Raw genomic sequence first — 17,989 nt, 5'->3', positions numbered from 1 at the left:
TCCTACTGACTGGGAGGATACAGGAACCCGTGGGTGATGTTCAGGTCTAGCTGGTAGTCGGAGCAGTTTTGGCTTTGAGTAGCCGGGATTCTAACATCAGCCCGCAGACAGTCTGGAACAGTGGAAGGAAGCGAAGATGCGTCTGCCTGCTAAAAGGAAAAAGTGGGGAAATAGTGTTACACCCACAGTTGTGGCTAACCTTATGCCCTGTATGGTTTGTGACTTCCTAGAATGGTTTTCATTTAATCTTTTCCTATTTTCATAATGAATCAGCTCAATGCAAGTAATGGAAAATTATGTTTTCTATAGAGTGTTTTTCCTTGGTCCTTCTGTTTTTCGGTAATCCAATTAGGGAAAGCCCTTAGCATGGTGTAAAATTGTAGTAGCAAGCCTAAGGTAGTATCTTAGCCCAAAAAGGTGACATTTTTGGCCCATTCAGCTCTCTAAAAATAATTTCACTTCCTACTGCAGGGCAGTTAACATGTGAGAATCACATACTGGCTGATGTTATTTTAGCCGTATCCAGATGGGATAAGCATTGACACCAAGAAACTTTATGGGTTAGATTCTCAGCAGCTATAAATCAGTAAACTCCTTCCACTTCAATGAAGCGATGTTAATTCACACCAGCTGAAGAGCTGACCCACAACATTTCAACTCTAATTTCGGTATTTACAACTGGAAAGATTGCACCCACAACAAGACAAGAATTGCACTTTATCTGCACAACTGTATTTTATTTTTCAGCAGCAGCTCTTAGTTCCATTTCATTTCTTCTCAGTTTTGTTAAGAAAAGGATTTTATTTGATATGAAGATATAATTAATTATATCCATCTTTCATAGCCAATGAGATTTCGCCTGTTTTACTTTTAACACTACATGTTGAGGTTTTTTATGTGGTTTTTGTTTTTGTTTTAATAATCTAGGAAGCAGCCTAAGCTTTATAAACCTTTATTAGATATGAAGATGACAAATGCAGTGCAACATCACTTTTGATCTGTTAAAGGTGAACTGCAGTCGGGGAAATCATGCTTGTGCCTCTTTTTTGCACTTTGTTTAGACGTGTGAAAGTCTCTGTATGTGTCCATCTTATGTTCTAGGTGCGCATTACATTGAAGCAATATAATGTAAAGGATAAAAAATTATCCATCAGCAAATATAAGCCACAATCCTGCACTGAGATCCATTAATTTGAACACCTAGCCCCAGGGGGTGTCCTGCTGAAGCAACAGGGATCCACATGGGTGCAAACCTGCATGTTAATAGATTCGATTGCCAGATAAGGGACACAATGAGGATTCTAACCTAAATCACTATAGCCCTCTACCTGCACCTTCTCCAAAAACCTGGGGGGAGATATGGAGTTTGCAGCACATATAGAAAGTTAACAGATCCAGGCTCTGGCAGACTCAAGGGGAAACTGTGATCCAAAGTTAAGAACATCTACAGAGAACACCTTTCCTCCCCACCCACCTCAGCAGTGCTCTCCTGCATATTGCAAGGAACTCCAACTGAAGCATGCCCACTAACTGGGACAGTACATCATGAGGAGAGAAATGATCTCTCAGGAAATCAGGCCCAAAACTATTTAAGGCTTGGTAGGTTAACATCAATACCTTCCAATTTCATCTGGAAACTTACTAGAGAAGCGCAGTGCCTGGTGCAAAGGTGGTGGAAACATTTATAAGAACATCAGAATGGCAATACTGGGTCAGACCAATGGTCCATCTAGCCCAGTATCCTGTCTTCTGAAGGTGGCCAATGCCAGGTGCCCCAGAGGGAATGAACAGAACAGGCAATCATCAAGTGATCCATTCCCTGTCACACATTCCCAGCTTCTGGCAAACAGAGGCTAGGGACACCCATCCCTGCCCATCCTGGCTAATAGCCATTGATGGACCTATTATCCATGAACTTATCTAATTCTTTTTTGAACCCTGTTATAGTCTTGGTCTTCATAACATCCTCTGGCAAAGAGTTCCACAGGTTGACTGTGAAGAAACACTTCCTTTTGTTTGTTTTAAACCTGCTGCCTATTATTTTCATTTGGTGACCCCTAGTTCTTGTGTTATGAGAAGGAGTAAATAACATTTCCTTATTCACTTTCTCCACACCAGCCATGATTTTATAGACCTCTATCTTATTCCCCCTTCATCATCTCTTTTCCAAGGTGAAAAGTCCCAGTCTTATTAATCTCTCCTCAAATGGAAATCGTTCCATACCCCTAATCATTTTGTTGCCCTTTTCTGTACCTTTTCCAATTCCAATATATCTTTTTTGAGATGAGGCAACCAGATCCTGCATGCAGTATTCAAAATGTGAGTGTACAATGGATTTAAATAGAGGCAATATGATATTTTCTGTCTTATTATCTATCACTTTCCTAATAATTCCCAACATTCTGTTAGCCTTTTTGACTGCCGCTACACATTGAGTGGATGTTTTCAGAGAACTATCCACAATGACTCCTAGATCTCTAATTTAGGCCCCATCATTTTATATGCATGGTTGGGATTAAGTTTTCCAATGTGCATCACTTTGCATTTATCAGTATTGATCAATATAAATATTATCAATATCAATTGATTAATATCAACATTATTAATAGCTTCAGTTTCTGACTGATCTCTAAGCATAGCTCTGTGTGGAGCTTATTACAGGAATCTAATCACAAGTTGACAGACACATGAATAAATGTGGCACGGACCATCTTGGAGACAAAGTGTCATTTTTTTCACCAAGCACAGATGAGCGTGTGCTCATAACTATGGCTGCTCCCTGAGCATCCAGGAACAGGCCAAGATCTAATACCACACCTAAGTCATGCATCTGGGCTACAAGTGGCATTCAAACTCTCCCAATCAGAGGAACCAATATAAATCCCACCAACTGTTCTGGCAGCTTGTCCTAAGCCACCAACATTATTTCACTCCTCTCCAGATACACAGTAATTCTCATCCAAGCCTCAAATTTATATAGATAGTGGATTATTTATTCTACTGCTCCAGCCAAATCAAAAGAATAGAGATGTAGAGCAAGCTGTCATCTGCATATTGAATATATCACAGACCATATATCTTCACTAACTCTCCCAGTCACCTCATCTACATGTTGAGCGGGAAAGGTTATAATATTGATTCCCATTGTACCTTGCAGGAGAGAACTCTCAAGTTGGAGAAATAAGTACCCACAAATAACCTCTGTGTTCTCTCAGAAAGATAAGAGAGGAACCACTCAGCTCTGTAACAGTCTTGCTAGGCTCCACAACCAAATCAACAAAACTTCATGATCAGCAGTATCAAAAGCTGTTGACAAGTCTATAATAATCAGTGATACTTTCACCCTTTGCTAGAAGGAGAGTCCCAGCTAATCCAATCAATGCAGTGTCTGTCCCATACCCAACTGACTATGGTCAAAGAAATTGGAAGACTTCAGAAACCATCACAGTTGCTCAGCCACAACCTACTCAATGGCTTCCCCGTCCCAAAAAAATGGGAGATTTGCTATTGGTCAATATTTAGGCAGAATGTACGTATCAAGAAGTGGTCCCTTAAGCAATCCTCTCATGGTAGCCTCTTTAAGAAATCTCTTTCTTCATAAGCTACACAGACAGACAATCTGTTACAACAGGTTAGACTCAGAAGAAGACTTGCATCACTAGATCTACAGCTGTATCCTCTCTCATTTCCTCTATCTCAGGTCACATGGTGAACCATGGTGACCCGTGAAGAAAAAAACAGTTACAATGACTTTAGAAAACTACTCCATAGATAAAATTACGCAATCCATTCTCCAGTTTATGTTACAAGAATAAGATTCTTTTAAACAACCCAGTAATTAATGTTTCCAGATGCATAATTTATTTTCATTACATGACAAACTAAATATAGTATTCCGCAGCTGTTGTGGTCTGTCATGTCCATTTTCAGCCACTTCCAGGAGGGTTTTTTGGGGTAATACCAGCAGAAAAAATACTTAAACCACAAAAGACAAAGATCCCATAAACCCAAAGCACTGAGGCCTTTTTTTTCATAAATCATAAAATACCAAACAAGTCTCAAATCTGTTTGCATTCCAGTGCAGTAAAGATTAGACTCTTTAAGGATAAGATTCAAAAGCTAATGTAATTTACAATATTTTTATACTAAACAAAAAATCCTTGCACGTTACTTTCTTTAGCTACAAATATAGTCTAGAATCATACCCAGAGGAACTACAGCAAACTCAGAAAGGCAAATAAAATTATAGTGTTCCAGTGTGCAAATTCATCTCACAACCAACAAAATATTATAAAGGGTGTGGTAGCTTTGAATTCTACCCCACAACAGAATTAGCATTCCAGCTGTTACATGCTGATTGGGTAGGAGAGGTGGGTGGATTGATGCAACCAATTCCTTCCTCTGGAGGAGATGAGTATGTTACCTCAGAAATGCATTCCAAGGACCAATAGTTTAAATCTTAGATTTTCCTCTGAATCAGAGTCACAGGTAACAGAAAAGCCAGCTGCTGTTACTGATATACTGTCTGTAATTATAATAATATAAATATTTGTGACAGCTTATTAATATCCACTCAGAAAGAATTGTTCATTCATAACACTGCTAATCAGACACAAAGAAAATTACATATAAGAACTTTTTGAGCCAGATTTTTGGCCCTGCACTTGCCCTTTTGCACTGATCCTGATTAACCAGCCACCTGAGGGAATCCCTAGGAGACAGTCAGCAAAGCCTCAGCCTGCTTCATTTTGTTGTCCTGCTTGAGTCTCTCTGTATCTGTCTAGCAGTCAGAAACACACCAACCTAGAGGCACTGCTAATCACTCAGCATTGTTTCTCCAGCTTATAGGTAACCGCAGGATGTACTGCTTGGTTAGAGGAAAACCATCTCCAGGGGCCTTGGCATCTCCATGGTATTGTGCCCAAAGCATACAAGCAGAGATAGTTATTGTAGCCACCTAGCACTCATCTATTGGTAGAAATAACGAGGCTTTTGGCCTGCTTTCTCATCTTAGAAACTCCTATTTCTTTGGAAAAGTTATATTATATTTAGTTAGCAAAACACAATTGCAATTAACCATGTAGGTTTAGAAAATAAGCCAGTATGCAATCTGACCCTTACATTTGTAACTTTTCTCCATGTTATTGTCTTTAATATAATTAAAGGAGGAAGGCAGAATCTGTACTACTGATTTTTGGTTGGTATAGTCCATTCCAGACACCTCAGTGCCTTTTTATTCAGTGCTCATCTATGATGCAGCCTGAACTTCTATGAGAAACACCCAGAGCTGCATTACCTTAGAGTTAAGGCTGGTCAAAAAATTTTCCATCAAAACTGCTTTTACCACAGAAAATGGGGTTTTCAATAACACATCTTTAAAATGCTTTCTTTGAAAATGTTTGGGGTTTTTTGGAAAAGAACTTCCTCCAAAATTGGCACTGGTACAAGGAGGAGATGCATACATATATCACGCTATATAAACAAAGCATAGACTTCCCTTTAGCTGGAAAAATCTATTTTAAAATTATTTCCTGTGGGGAAAAAAGCATGTTAAATTATAGAGGGAAAAGTGTGTAAACTCACACTAGTTTTGCCAACTTGTGAACCTCCAAACAATTGGTTCAAGAGATTCATGGAAGCATGAACTCTACAAGGTTCACCCATCCCCTATTGGGTCTTGGCCACAGTCCAGACCCCTTCTTGTGGGCAGGGCCAGCTCCAGACCCCAGCGCGCCAAGCGCGCGCTTGGGGCAGCATTTTGCCAGCAGGGCGGCAGGCGGCTCCGGCGGACCTTCTGCAGTCATGCCTGCGGGAGGTCCACCGGAGCCGTGGGACCAGCGGACCCTCCGCAGGCACGTCTGCAAGAGGTCCCCTGGAGCTGCAGGACCGGCGACCGGCAGCGCGCCCCCTGCGGCATACTGCCCTGCTTGGGGCGGCCAGATTCCTAGAGCCGCCCCTGCTTGTGGGTCGCTTTGCCTCCAAACACTGCAAGCCAACTACTTCTCCTTCATTTTCTTTCCCCCCGCCCAATTCCAGACTGACAGAGTGAGTCCACCTTTGAGCAGATCCTACATTTGGAGTATGCTTCACAGCTGCTGAGGGGCAGGGAAGGGCCCACTTTGCCCAGTACTGCTTCTTCATTCCCTGCAATTTTGACACCCATGACTAGCTCATGTCAGCTGACTCTAGCTCACAGGGCTCGGGCTAAGAGGCTTTTTAATTGCAGTGTAGACATTTAGGCTTGGGCTGCAGCCAGGACTCTAGGACACTGTGAGATGAGAGCGTCCCAGAGTTTGGGTTGAAGCCTGAGCCCGAATGTCTACACTGCAATTAAAGAGCACCTTAGCTCGAGTCAGCTGGCATGGGCTGACATTAATTACAGTACAGACGGACAATTAGTCTCTGTGTTGGGTCTGTAAATGCCCTCACAGACTATAAGGCAAATTCTGCGTCTTTGCTTTCCTATCCTGACTATTTATCTATTTTACAAAAACAGGTTTAGTTGAACCAACTTAACTCTTGTGCTTTGATCTTTGCATCTTTTGCGCTCCTATCAAGTGGCCATTTCCACATTTTAAAATAATTTTTAGGGTATTCAAGGTACAATTAGTTTTGATTATTTTACAGGTTGTTTTTCAAGACATGCTAGATTTAGACAATTCAGGGGTGTCTAAAAAGCATTACAAATATGTTGCTTAAACCCCCTGCCACCATTTGAAACCAAACACTAAACTGGAATTATAATGCTTTGGGGCAGCTAAATAAAATTCCATCTTTCCATTACCAGACTCCAAGTAAACTCAACCTGTTTTGTTCTCATAAGAAAAAATATTACATTGCGAGGAAGAAATTGTCTGGAAGAGTCATAATGTCCCCTGGTTCATAACTAATTTTAAATATATGGAGATATACCTATCTCATAGAACTGGAAGGGACCCTAAAAGGGTCACTAGCAGGACCAAGTACTGATTTTGCCCCAGATTCCGAAGTGGCCCCCTCAAGGATTGAACTCACAATGCTGGGTTTCGCAGGGCTAAACCACTGAGCTATCCCTCCCCCCTTTTCCTAATGAATGCTTTACATTTTCAGAACAGTGGGTCATTCCATTATGAATGGTAAATATATTTGATAACCTACAGTTTTGTTGACAGTGTATGCACTCCACAGTGGCATCCAGATGTTGTGACTGTATCCACTCACATACTGATGATGGTGAAGAAGGCAGTAGGTGTTTTGCTTCTGTAGAACTCTAGGTCTCCCATAGGGCAAATTATAGGTCTCTGCCTTCTTTACTAGAATGTAAATAATAGCTACTGAATTTTGTACTTGTGAAAAAAAATGTCTTGACAGAAATTTATATGGGATGAGGAAAAATATACACGAAACACAATGACATTTTAATGGACTAAATATGTACAATCTAATTAAGTATAAAAATGTTTATTAAGGATCTGTACTTCTGGATATTTGAAATTGTGGACAGAGGTGAAAGTAAGCCGGTATGGTACGGTACAGCGTACCGGCAAGAGCCAGTACACTGTGCCAGACTGGACCGGCTTCCACGGTGGTGATTTAAAGGGCCCAGTGCTCCAGCCACTGCGGGGAGCCCCGGGCCCTTTAAAGTGATGCCGGAGATCCGGCAGCCGGGCTCGGGCTGGGATTTAAAGGGCCCGGTGCTCCGGCCACTGCAGGGAGCCCTGGGCCCTTTAAATCACCGCCAGAGCTCCAGCAGCTGGGCTCGGGCAGGGATTTAAAGAGCCCGGAGCACTGGCCACTGCGGGGAGCCCCGGGCCCTTTAAAGTGCTGCCGGAGCTCTGGCAGCCGGGATCGGGCGGGGATTTAAAGGGCTCGGAGCACCGGCCACTGCAGGGAGCCCCGGGCCGGTGCTCCAGCAGCCAGGCTCCCACAGTGATTTAAAGGGCCTGGAGCTCCACGGCGGCCGGAGCCCTGGGCCCTTTAATTTGCCCCTGAGCCCCAAGGCTCCCAGCCGCCTCTGCAGCTGGTAGCTCTGGGATGATTTAAAGGCCCTGGGGCTCCCAGCCACAGCCGGAGCCCCAGGGCCTTTAAATCTTGAAAGGCACCATCTTTTCCGGTTGAGGCCATGCCCCTGCTTAGGACTCCGGCAGTACCAGTAAGTCTTTTAAGTTACTTTCACCCCTGATTGTGGAACAATATTTTTCACTGTGTGTTAAAAATACACAAGTTTCTCAAGTATGACAAAAAGAACAGGAGTATCTGTGGCACCTTAGAGACTAACAAATTTATTAGAGCATACACTTTCGTGGGCTACAGCCCACTTCATCGGATGCATGTAGTGGAAAATACAGTAGGAAGATATATATATATATGTACACAGAGAACATGAAACAATGAAACATGAAACAATCGCATTTGCTCCAACCCCCACACAGAGACAAACACCTACAAGATCTCTATCAATACCCACCTGCTGAAGTGAAGAAATAGACTGGCAGAGCCAGAAGAGCACCCAGAAGTCACCTACTACAAGACAGGCCCAACAAAGAAAGTAACAGAATGCCACTAGCTGTTACCTTCAGCCCCCAACAAAAACCTCTCTAGTGCATCATCAAGGATCTACAATCTATCCTGAAGGACGATCCCTCACTCTCACAGCTCTTGGAAGACAGGATAGTCCTTGCTTACAGACAACCCCCAAACCTGAAGAAAATACTCACTAGCAACCACACAACAAAAACACTAACCCAGGAACCTATCCTTGCAACAAAGCCCGTTGCCAACTCTGTCCACGTAACTATTCAGGGGATAACATCATAGGACCTAATCACATCAGCCACACCATCAGGGGCTCATTCACCTGCACATCTACCAATGTGTCAGCAATGCCCCTCTGCCATGTACATTGGCCAAACCGGACGTCTCTATGTAAAAGAATAAATGGACTCAAATCAGACATCAAGAATTATAACATTCAAAAACCAGTTGGAGAACAAACACTTCAGTCTCCCTGGCCACTCGATTACAGACCTAAAAGTCACAATATTACAACAAAAAAACTTCAAAAACAGACTCCAATGAGAGACTGCTGAATTGGAATTAATTTGCAAATTGGACACCATCAAACTAGGCTTGACCAAAGACTAGGAGTGAATGGGCCATTACACAAAGTAAAACTATTTGCCCATGCTTATTTCCCCCCCCCGCCCCTCCCTCCACAGTTCCTTACATCTCCTTGTCTATAGTGTGTATGGTAACACCCATTGTTTCATGTTCTCTGTGTATATATATCTCTTCCTACTGTATTTTCCACAACATGCATCTGATGAAGTAGGCTGTAGCCCACGAAAGCTTATGCTCAAATAAATTTGTTAGTCTCTAAGGTGCCACAAGTACTCCTGTTCTTTTTGTGGATACAGACTAACACGGCTGCTACTCTGAATCAAGTATAACAGTATCACAAAAATCCAGGGCTTGATTTTCCTCTAACTTATATTAAGTTTACACTGATACAACTCTGTGGACGTCAGTGTGTCAGTGAAGTAAGAATCGGGCCCTATGAAGTGTTATATAAACCAAGTGCCAAGAACATCCACCAAAAGAACCCAGTTATGCCCCCTAGAATTGTGTGAACAGATGAAGGGCAAGAGATGGCTGAAAGGCTGGGAACAGTAGTTTTATCTCCTGTTTTCCTAAAGCACTTTGGGCCTGATCCAAAGCCCATGGAAGTCAATGGGTGTCTTTCCCTTGACTTTAATGGGATTTGGATCAGGACCCTAAGGAGAATTGTTGCTGTAAAGGATTCTCAGCTAACCTCTTCTCCATAGGCAGGAAAGAAAAAGAGGCAAATTACTAATTATGGGCAAGATTTGGTCATCCTTACTTACCTTCAGTTACACTTTACTCTGCAAATAGTCCCACAGAAAGCAATAATATAAAATTTAAAAAACACAAGGGCATAGATTTTAAATCACCAACAACTTACTTTCTTCTGTGGTGAGATTTAGTCTTTGATTTATTGCTTCCAATATGCCTGGTAATGCCTGTAAAATATAATATTAACAGATTGTTCAGGAAGAATTCATGTTCTGATTGATTAAAAACAAAACACTGTACCCATTACTTACTAGTTGGGCACATGTGCATCCTAACTCATCCAGAGGAGTTGATGTGGTAAAGGGGCATGAAGATGGAAGTGATTCTTCTTTTGAATGTGATGGATTATAGAAAGCCGTCTTCAAAAGATGATTTAAACTGCCGTGAGTTCCATTGTTTGGTGCAGGTTTAATATGCAGCAGATCTGATTAAAGAGGTTACAAAACATTTGAAATTTTTGCAAAAACATCCTGATGCCCTACAGAAGAAAATACCAAAAGTTTCATTTGCCTGACAGCTACTCCTTTATGAATTTCTTCTAAATATGACAGTAGAATTTCAACTACCTGAACCACGTGGGCAACCACAAATGCATATGGATAATTGAGATGCTGAATAATAAAAGGTTGAGTTTATCGGGATTCAACAAAAACAAAACTGAAATAAATATTTAAAATATAATGCAGCACTGCAACAAACAATTAACAAACTGGCTAATTAACCAATTCCTTAAAGTCTGGCAGTTGAGTTTGCAATTTGTTAAATATGGAGGGTCTAATAATTTCCACAGTATAACGTATCTGCTACATTTTATGTAAAGTTAAGCATTAAGGTGTTGAAGTCTGGTCATTTCTGGGTAGTTTTTACACTTTCAAGTGGTGTTGTAGGCATGAGATCTGATTATTTTTATTTTAACTATGTTACAGGTGTCATTATTTGAGAGCATTACATTATATTATGAGGAGCACTTCATTTTATGTGATCTTTAAAAAAATTACAGAAAATTACAACTTCAAACTTTGGGATACAGTGGCCTATCTAAAATTCTGACCAAGAACTGCAACTATCTGCAAGATTTCTGTCCCAAGGTGACCACAGGGAGCCCCTATATGAACTCAAGCATATTTGCAACACCTATATTTGTTAGGAGCACCTTTCCTCTTCATAATTCTTTATCCAACCCTCCAATCAGGAAATTTTCCCTACTTTGCAGCTAATTTCTTGATAAGTGTGAGCCAATATACATAAACTTGAAATCTAACGTGACTTCTGTGGATGGGGTGAGGCAATTGGTACAGTGTTAGCTTCTGGATGCATTCACTAATGTTTCTGTAATCTTTGTCTTAGCTCAAAACATATTAGCATCTGAAAACCTGTTTGTGTATTACCAGCTGCAGTACTGGTTGTCTATACTCACCACACATTAGATTATAAATTTCTATGTTTTCAAAAGGTTCCACTTCAGTTTTTTCTTTAAAGCTTGGGCCATGTGCCATGAAGATAGCCTGGATTGTAATAATAAAAGTTGTTATCTAAAAGAATTCAAACTAGAAAACAACATGAGTTAGATTTTAGGAGAACTAAGAGTGTTGGGGTAGATTGCATTCTGTCACAACAGTTAAAATCAGTGGGATTATTCTGATGTAAGAGAGCAGAATTTAGTCTTGCAAAAAATGCCTTAGGCACCTACTACAAAAGTAGGTTACCAGCTGTGGGTCACAAGCAGGTAGGTGCCTCCCTGCAGCCAGGGGCAGCGGAAGCTTCCTAACAGAGGGGAGGCCACTGGCACCTGAACCGTGGCCCCACCCCTCGCACCATCCCTTCCCCCCAAGGCCCTGCTCCCGCACACCTCTTCCCCTCCAAGACCCTGCCCCCTCCCCCCATCACTTGTCCTTACAGATGGTTAAAAGTGAGGGGGCTATGCCCACCCCGTTCCAGCACCACTGTCTGCAGTCTATACTCAGGCACATATCTCCGTGACAGGGTCAGGGCTGGGTACATACCCGTGTCATCAGTATCTCTCATTGGCATCCTAGATGGCTCCCCACCTAATGTGCTGGCTTTTATGAATTTCAGACTAAGGTGCCTATCTCTCTGCATGCATTCTATAGGGAGCCTATGCACCGAACTCAGGCTTTGGGAATTGCTGTGTTGTTCCTGTGTTTTTCTAAGGCCTAAAATTTACAATGCCTAAGTGAATCTAGCCCTAAGTGTCTTAGGCTCCCATGTCCCATTTTCAAAATTGATTTAGGCACTTAGGAGATTAAATCTCACCAAAAGTTGATTGGATTTACAATCCTAAACACTAAAGTGACTATTGGTAATGGGCCTTAGGCTCCTTAGTCACTTAGGGTATGTCTACACAGCATTTTGGAGCACATCTCCTAACCTAGCTAAACAGACTTGGGCTCATGCTAGTGCTCTAAAATAGTTGCACAGACACCGCTTTGAAGTTGCAGCTCAGGCAGGAGCTTGGGCTCCAAACCTCACCCCTTCTCCCTAGGCTTCCGAGCCTGAGCTCCAGCCCAAGCCGCAACTTCAAAGCATTGTCTACACAGCTATTTTTCAGAGCACTAGCACAAGCACTGCAAACCCAAGTCTATCAATCCGGGCTAGGAGGCTCACTCCAAAATGCTGTGTAGACATACCTTTGTGAACATTTTTCTCTGCATGGCTACAGCAGCTAAGGTCCATGATCTGCGCTGCTGTTCACTAGTTTATTAGAATCCCAAACCACAGCTGAATTTAGGATTCCACCTGAGCCCTGGGTCTACACTGAGAAGTTATTCCATCACAGCTACGTCAATCAAGGGTGTGAAAAAACACACCCCTGAGCAACACAGGTATGCCAACATAACCCCCAGTGAAGACACACCTATGCCAATGGAAGAAAGCTTCTGTTGACATAGCTAACTTCATTCAGGGAGGTGGTGTTCCTAGACCAAAGAAAAAACCCTTCTGATGATGCAGGGTGTATCTATGCTGGCATAGTCTCTGTGGTATAGACATAGACTCAAATATTCTCAGAGGTTTAATCCAAATACCCCTTCGGGATGCTCAAATCATCACTTAAGAATTTATGTGCCTAAGAGTTAATGTGAGCATCCAAATATAGGTTTTGGACATACTATTCAAGCACTCATTCATAAACTGAGCACAGAGTAGATGAATAGATGAACAAGGACTGAATCCTAAAACATATCTGTTACATGGAATGGGTCTGAAGCTTATTACCAACAAAGAACAGAGAAGGCCAAACACATACTTCTGTTTATTTTTTTCCATAAAACAAAAGCAGGAGGACATCAAATGAAATTAAAGGAACCAAATTTAAAAGGGATAAATAGAAATACTTTTTATACTTAGTATACATAGCCATTAAACTGTGGAACTTACTGCAGCAGAATATCATTGAGGCAAATAAGTGAATAAGTTCCATAAATTATTTAAATTTTTACATGAATAATAATATTATTTGCATTTAAACTAACTAGGATTAAATACTTTAAGGGCTGACAATTAGCTATGGTCTGGAAATTGTGCCTGAAAGTATATAGTCTTGAACAAGTAAGTGCACTATGGGAATGTTTATGCGTCTCTCAAGCATCCTTAACTTGATCACTGCAAGACACAGAAGACATGACTAGATGGACCAATGGTCTATTCTGGTATGGCATTTCCTTTGTTCTTTTAAGAGGAAAGGGATTTTGAACTAACTAATATAGAAGAACTCAATGCTTTCTGACTAGCACTTCTGAAGAACACAAACAGGATGCTGTCAAAGGAAAATATTATGGGGGTATATCACCACATTATAAAGCACTAATTTGTCCTTACACATACTGTATCAGCAGAATAAATATGATTAATGTTCTCTATGAACACATTCCATCTGAAATGTAAATACTTTGGAAAAAATAGTAAATTTCTGATGACTATGTTCTCATGTTCTTTTAATATGGCTGTATGAACTCTGCAGAGTTCTGTTTCTCACCATGATATGTTGTGTTTAGGTACTGTAGTTTATATGACTCATATTTTGAGATGCACTAAGACATGGCTAAGTATTAGACTCCTAAAGATGATGCACAATCATAGGACTTTGCAAGCACAATTGAGGCCAGTCTGAACATTTGATCCTGGGTACAAACTGTCTCCATAGAGAGTAGATTTCCAGGGTTAGATGTCTGAATGCCCATGTAAGAAAACTCAGATTGCAAAAATTTTCATATACTACACTGTGTGGCTTATTTACAGCAAATATGTAATTGGCTATACAGTGGGATATGTGATTAGACAAGAAAACACCTTACCTCCATACTTTTAAACTCATTGTCATAGCCATGATTACCTCCACCACAAAATGTATAATCTTTATTCCTGAGAAGAAACCATTTCATATTGTAAGTAAAAATGGTACAAATACAACAAAAGTACCGGTTACCCCCAAAAATCTTCACTTTGGGTCACCCCCTGAGAGAAGAATTTTGCATAATATTTTGGTACTGATTGTTCTTATAACACAGTGTTGACTTTTGCAGAGACCTCTGCTTCTCTTAGGTTACTAAGATTACTTTAACCAGGAATTTGCCCCAAGATTCTAGCTACTGTACAGTGCATTTATGCCTCTGAAATAATCAGAGCAAAAGGCTGACCTCCAAATTGGGAAATTCCAAAAAATGCATCATCTGCTTGGGGCTAGTTTTATAATAGCTTTCCTTACTATTCACATCTTAAAACAAGACCTCTGCCTGGAAAACCCAACTATGTTAGTCCTCTTGGAACAATTTCAATCAAGACTACAGATGGCATTGCCTTACGAGGGAGAATTTAAGTTTAAATACATCATTCTAAAAATGTTTGCATTTTTTCTACAAATTGTAGCCTTAGTTTTGATTTTGTATATTAAATATAATAGAAATGTCATACTATTTGACTTGCAATGAGTAGTACTTGAAAGGAGAAGACAAATATGAACACAACCCAAAATAAATATTTCTCCTAAATATCTAGGGCAAATATTGGACACTACTCAAAACAAAATATGAAGTCAAATACTAAACAGGCATTTTACCCTTCTCTCAATAAAACTTAAGTTTTAAAAAAAAATTAAATAAGATTACAGGAAAAATAAGTCCTCTGCTCAGAAAGAGACAGACCATATTTAAGAGAAAAGAGAAAGAGAGTATCTTAAAAACCATCCAAGAAGCAGGAAAAGATTTAACCATCTGGAGATCATTTAGGAATATGTATCTATATGTAAAATATTGTACAAAATATATTCCCAAAAGGTTTGGGCCAGTTGAGCCAATAATAAGTGCAAGCAGAATTTGCACCAACTGAAAGTGCAAATGGGATGAAAGGAGCTCACAATTTCTGACTTTCTAAGATTTTTCACCTTCATTTTTCCACATGAAAATTGGTACCCTGACACTATGCTTATAATTTATTACCACTGCACCTCTGAGTGTACACACAATATACATTTTTAAAAATCTACTCCCATGTATTTACAGTATGTGTATGTGTAACAGGGACAGACCCCACTTGTCGGTTGGCAGGAGCGAATGTGGGACCTCTGGAGCTAAATGCATGAGCCTCTACTGCATGAGCTAAAAGCCATACAACTCTTAGCTAAGACTGTGGAGCACACTCATTAATCTAGCTCTCTAAGTGGTCTCAGTGCCACTAGATGGGACAGAACACCACACCCAGGCAGTGTGTGGGTTACATATACCTACAATATATACAGTTTGTGTACATACATTATTATAAGCAACTAGTACAGCTAAGATCACATAACTATTTCCATTCTAACCATCCCTTTTTCAGTTAATCATATCTTTCCAAATCATTCACTTTTTGGTAAATGTTTCAGGCTTAGTCTCTTCCCAAAGGTGATTTATTTTTTCAAGTTTGAGTAAAATACGGAAAATATGGCAGGAAATAGACTTCCGCCTTTACAAAAAGGGTCCTGCAAGATTTTTTTGAACTGCTCTGCCACTGGTATGGCAGGAAATAGAAAGCAGGGGCGGCTCTAGGTATTTTGCCGCCCCAAGCCCAGCAGGCAGGCTGCCTTCAGCGGCTTGCCTGCGGGAGGTCCCCGGTCCCACGGATTCAGCAGCACACCTGCGGGAGGTCCGCCGAAGCCGCGGAACCAGCAGACCCTCCGCAGGCAAGCTGCCGAAGGCAACCTGCCTGCCACGCTTGCGGCGACCAGCAGAGCGCCCCCCGTGGCTTGCTGCCCCAGGCACACGCTTGGCGTGCTGGTGCCTGGAGCCGCCCCTGATAGAAAGCTAAAACTTGACAAGGTAAGAGTCCTAATTAAAAAGTGTTTTGAATATTTCAATGAAAACTGGCTTTGAATTGACTGAGTTATGAGCTTTGAAAAACTGCAGAACTTTTTGCATGATGGATTCTCATTAATTGAGCATATAAGAAGCCAATTCTGTCAGCCCTACATGGTTAAATGATGTGATGAGACATTTAGTGAAGGTGAACAATGAACAAGACTTCAATTCCCCTCATTTACCATGCTGATTTGAAGAGAAAACTCTATACACACCATGTAAAGCAGTGGATACCTGGCTTACACAGACACACACAATCATTTCCTTTTATATAGCCTCCTAAACATTCATCTAACGGTCTGGAAAAGCCAGCATTCTAAGGACCAACTATTGTCTTCAAGGCAAGAGAGACAGTTTTAAATAGAAAGCAAATGACACATCTGTGAAGGAAATGAGGCATCTTAAATGATAAGGGTAAGAATCAGTTTACAGCCACAATTTACCTAACAGCCAACCATTGCCGGTCCACCATAAGATGAACTTTGTCAATGCGAATGTTGTTAGCATAATGGAATCGCTTTGGTAAGTTGGGTGTCAAGTAGGGTTTGAAATGTTGGTTGGCTTTTCGGCACTGAAAAACATAAAAAGGACCAATCGTGTTAAGATTTGCACTACGACAAACACAAACACATCAATCAGCAATGCCCATAGATACTGTGGAGATTGGCACACTAAATATACTGTATATATTGATTGATAGCTAGAACAATATCTTCTTCACTGACTTATTCCACCACATTTTTGTCCCAGTTGATAATGGATAGTAAAATTTCTTACTTGGATATGTTACATAGACCTTTGACAAGATATATTGTAAGTGTGTCAGTCCTTAATAGGAGACAGTTGTAAAGTTATAGATAAGAACAAAAAACTTGTAATGGTAACGATATTGGTATATGCTATAGCTAATGTTATTGGCATCCATACCATGCAGTTAGTATATCAGTTCACATTCTATAAGCTAGTAATTAAAGGTCCCTGAAAGTTAATGCTTTTCTGCAATCTTTTACCAGTTTACCATGCAATAAATAGAGAAGAGGAATAAATCCTTTCACATGTCTATAAGGTGATCTTTTTGAAATCATTAAAAATTATAAGCATGCAAATCTCTTTCTTGGAAAAATTCAATATCGAATTTTTGGCACTGTTGTTTATAAATGTATCATTACTAAAAGAGAAAATTTGCTGAGTTGCCAAAATGTAACTTGGAAACAAGTTGAATAGATTCTAATGAGTTTTATTAGAACAAAAGTTTTTCTAACATCAGCTAGTGTAGCTACAGTTAGTTTTTCTTTCTGGTTAAGAATCTGTAGGATCTCAAAACTCAGAAGTTGCCAAAAGTAGAAGAATAAAGGATCATAAGTATGTATTAAGTGCCACAGCAAGTACAAATCTGAACAAACAAAACCAACCTATTCACTAGACCTGGTGACCTCACTTTATAACTGACCACCCCTAACACGTTGATTAGGCTTTCTGAAATTCCTTAAAAACAATATATATTTCTTGTTTGAAATAAGTAATGGGAATTTTTTAAAAATAGTGGTGCAATTGTAAAAATCCAGAAGGTCCCAATAATTCTGATTGGGAGATACTTTGTTTAAGGCAGTGTTTCCCAAATTTGGGACACCGCTTGTGTAGGGAAAACCCCTAGCGGGCTGGGCCAGTTTGTTTACCTGCCGTGTCCACAAGTCCGGCCGATCGTGGTCCAGTCCCTTGGCCCACACCGCTTCCAGCAGCCCCCATTGGCCTGGAGCAGCGAACCACGGTCAGTGGGAGCCGCGATC

The 17,989-nt window shown here is 40.7% G+C and overlaps 1 protein-coding gene across 2 annotated transcripts in view; it reads right to left on the bottom strand.

The window, feature by feature from the left end:
* The window catches only part of ENPP3 (ectonucleotide pyrophosphatase/phosphodiesterase 3), an 81,225-nt gene that overhangs the window by 9,716 nt on the left and 53,520 nt on the right, over positions 1-17,989 (bottom strand). Inside the window, exons 15-21 of one of the 2 annotated variants that reach the window (XM_045009257.1) lie at positions 16,646-16,773; positions 14,166-14,232; positions 11,270-11,357; positions 10,104-10,276; positions 9,962-10,019; positions 7,138-7,292; positions 11-149 (exon numbers count right to left, since the gene is read on the bottom strand). In XM_045009257.1, coding sequence (XP_044865192.1) covers positions 11-149; positions 7,138-7,292; positions 9,962-10,019; positions 10,104-10,276; positions 11,270-11,357; positions 14,166-14,232; positions 16,646-16,773 — 808 coding nt within the window. The remainder of the gene's footprint in view (positions 1-10; positions 150-7,137; positions 7,293-9,961; positions 10,020-10,103; positions 10,277-11,269; positions 11,358-14,165; positions 14,233-16,645; positions 16,774-17,989) is intronic. The other variant, XM_045009258.1, reaches the window with a different exon arrangement.

This window comes from Mauremys mutica, chromosome 3, assembly GCF_020497125.1.
Source record: "Mauremys mutica isolate MM-2020 ecotype Southern chromosome 3, ASM2049712v1, whole genome shotgun sequence".
NCBI lineage: Eukaryota > Metazoa > Chordata > Testudines > Geoemydidae > Mauremys > Mauremys mutica.
Note: the sequence above shows the minus strand (reverse complement) of the source record. Positions and strands in the feature narration are given on the sequence as shown.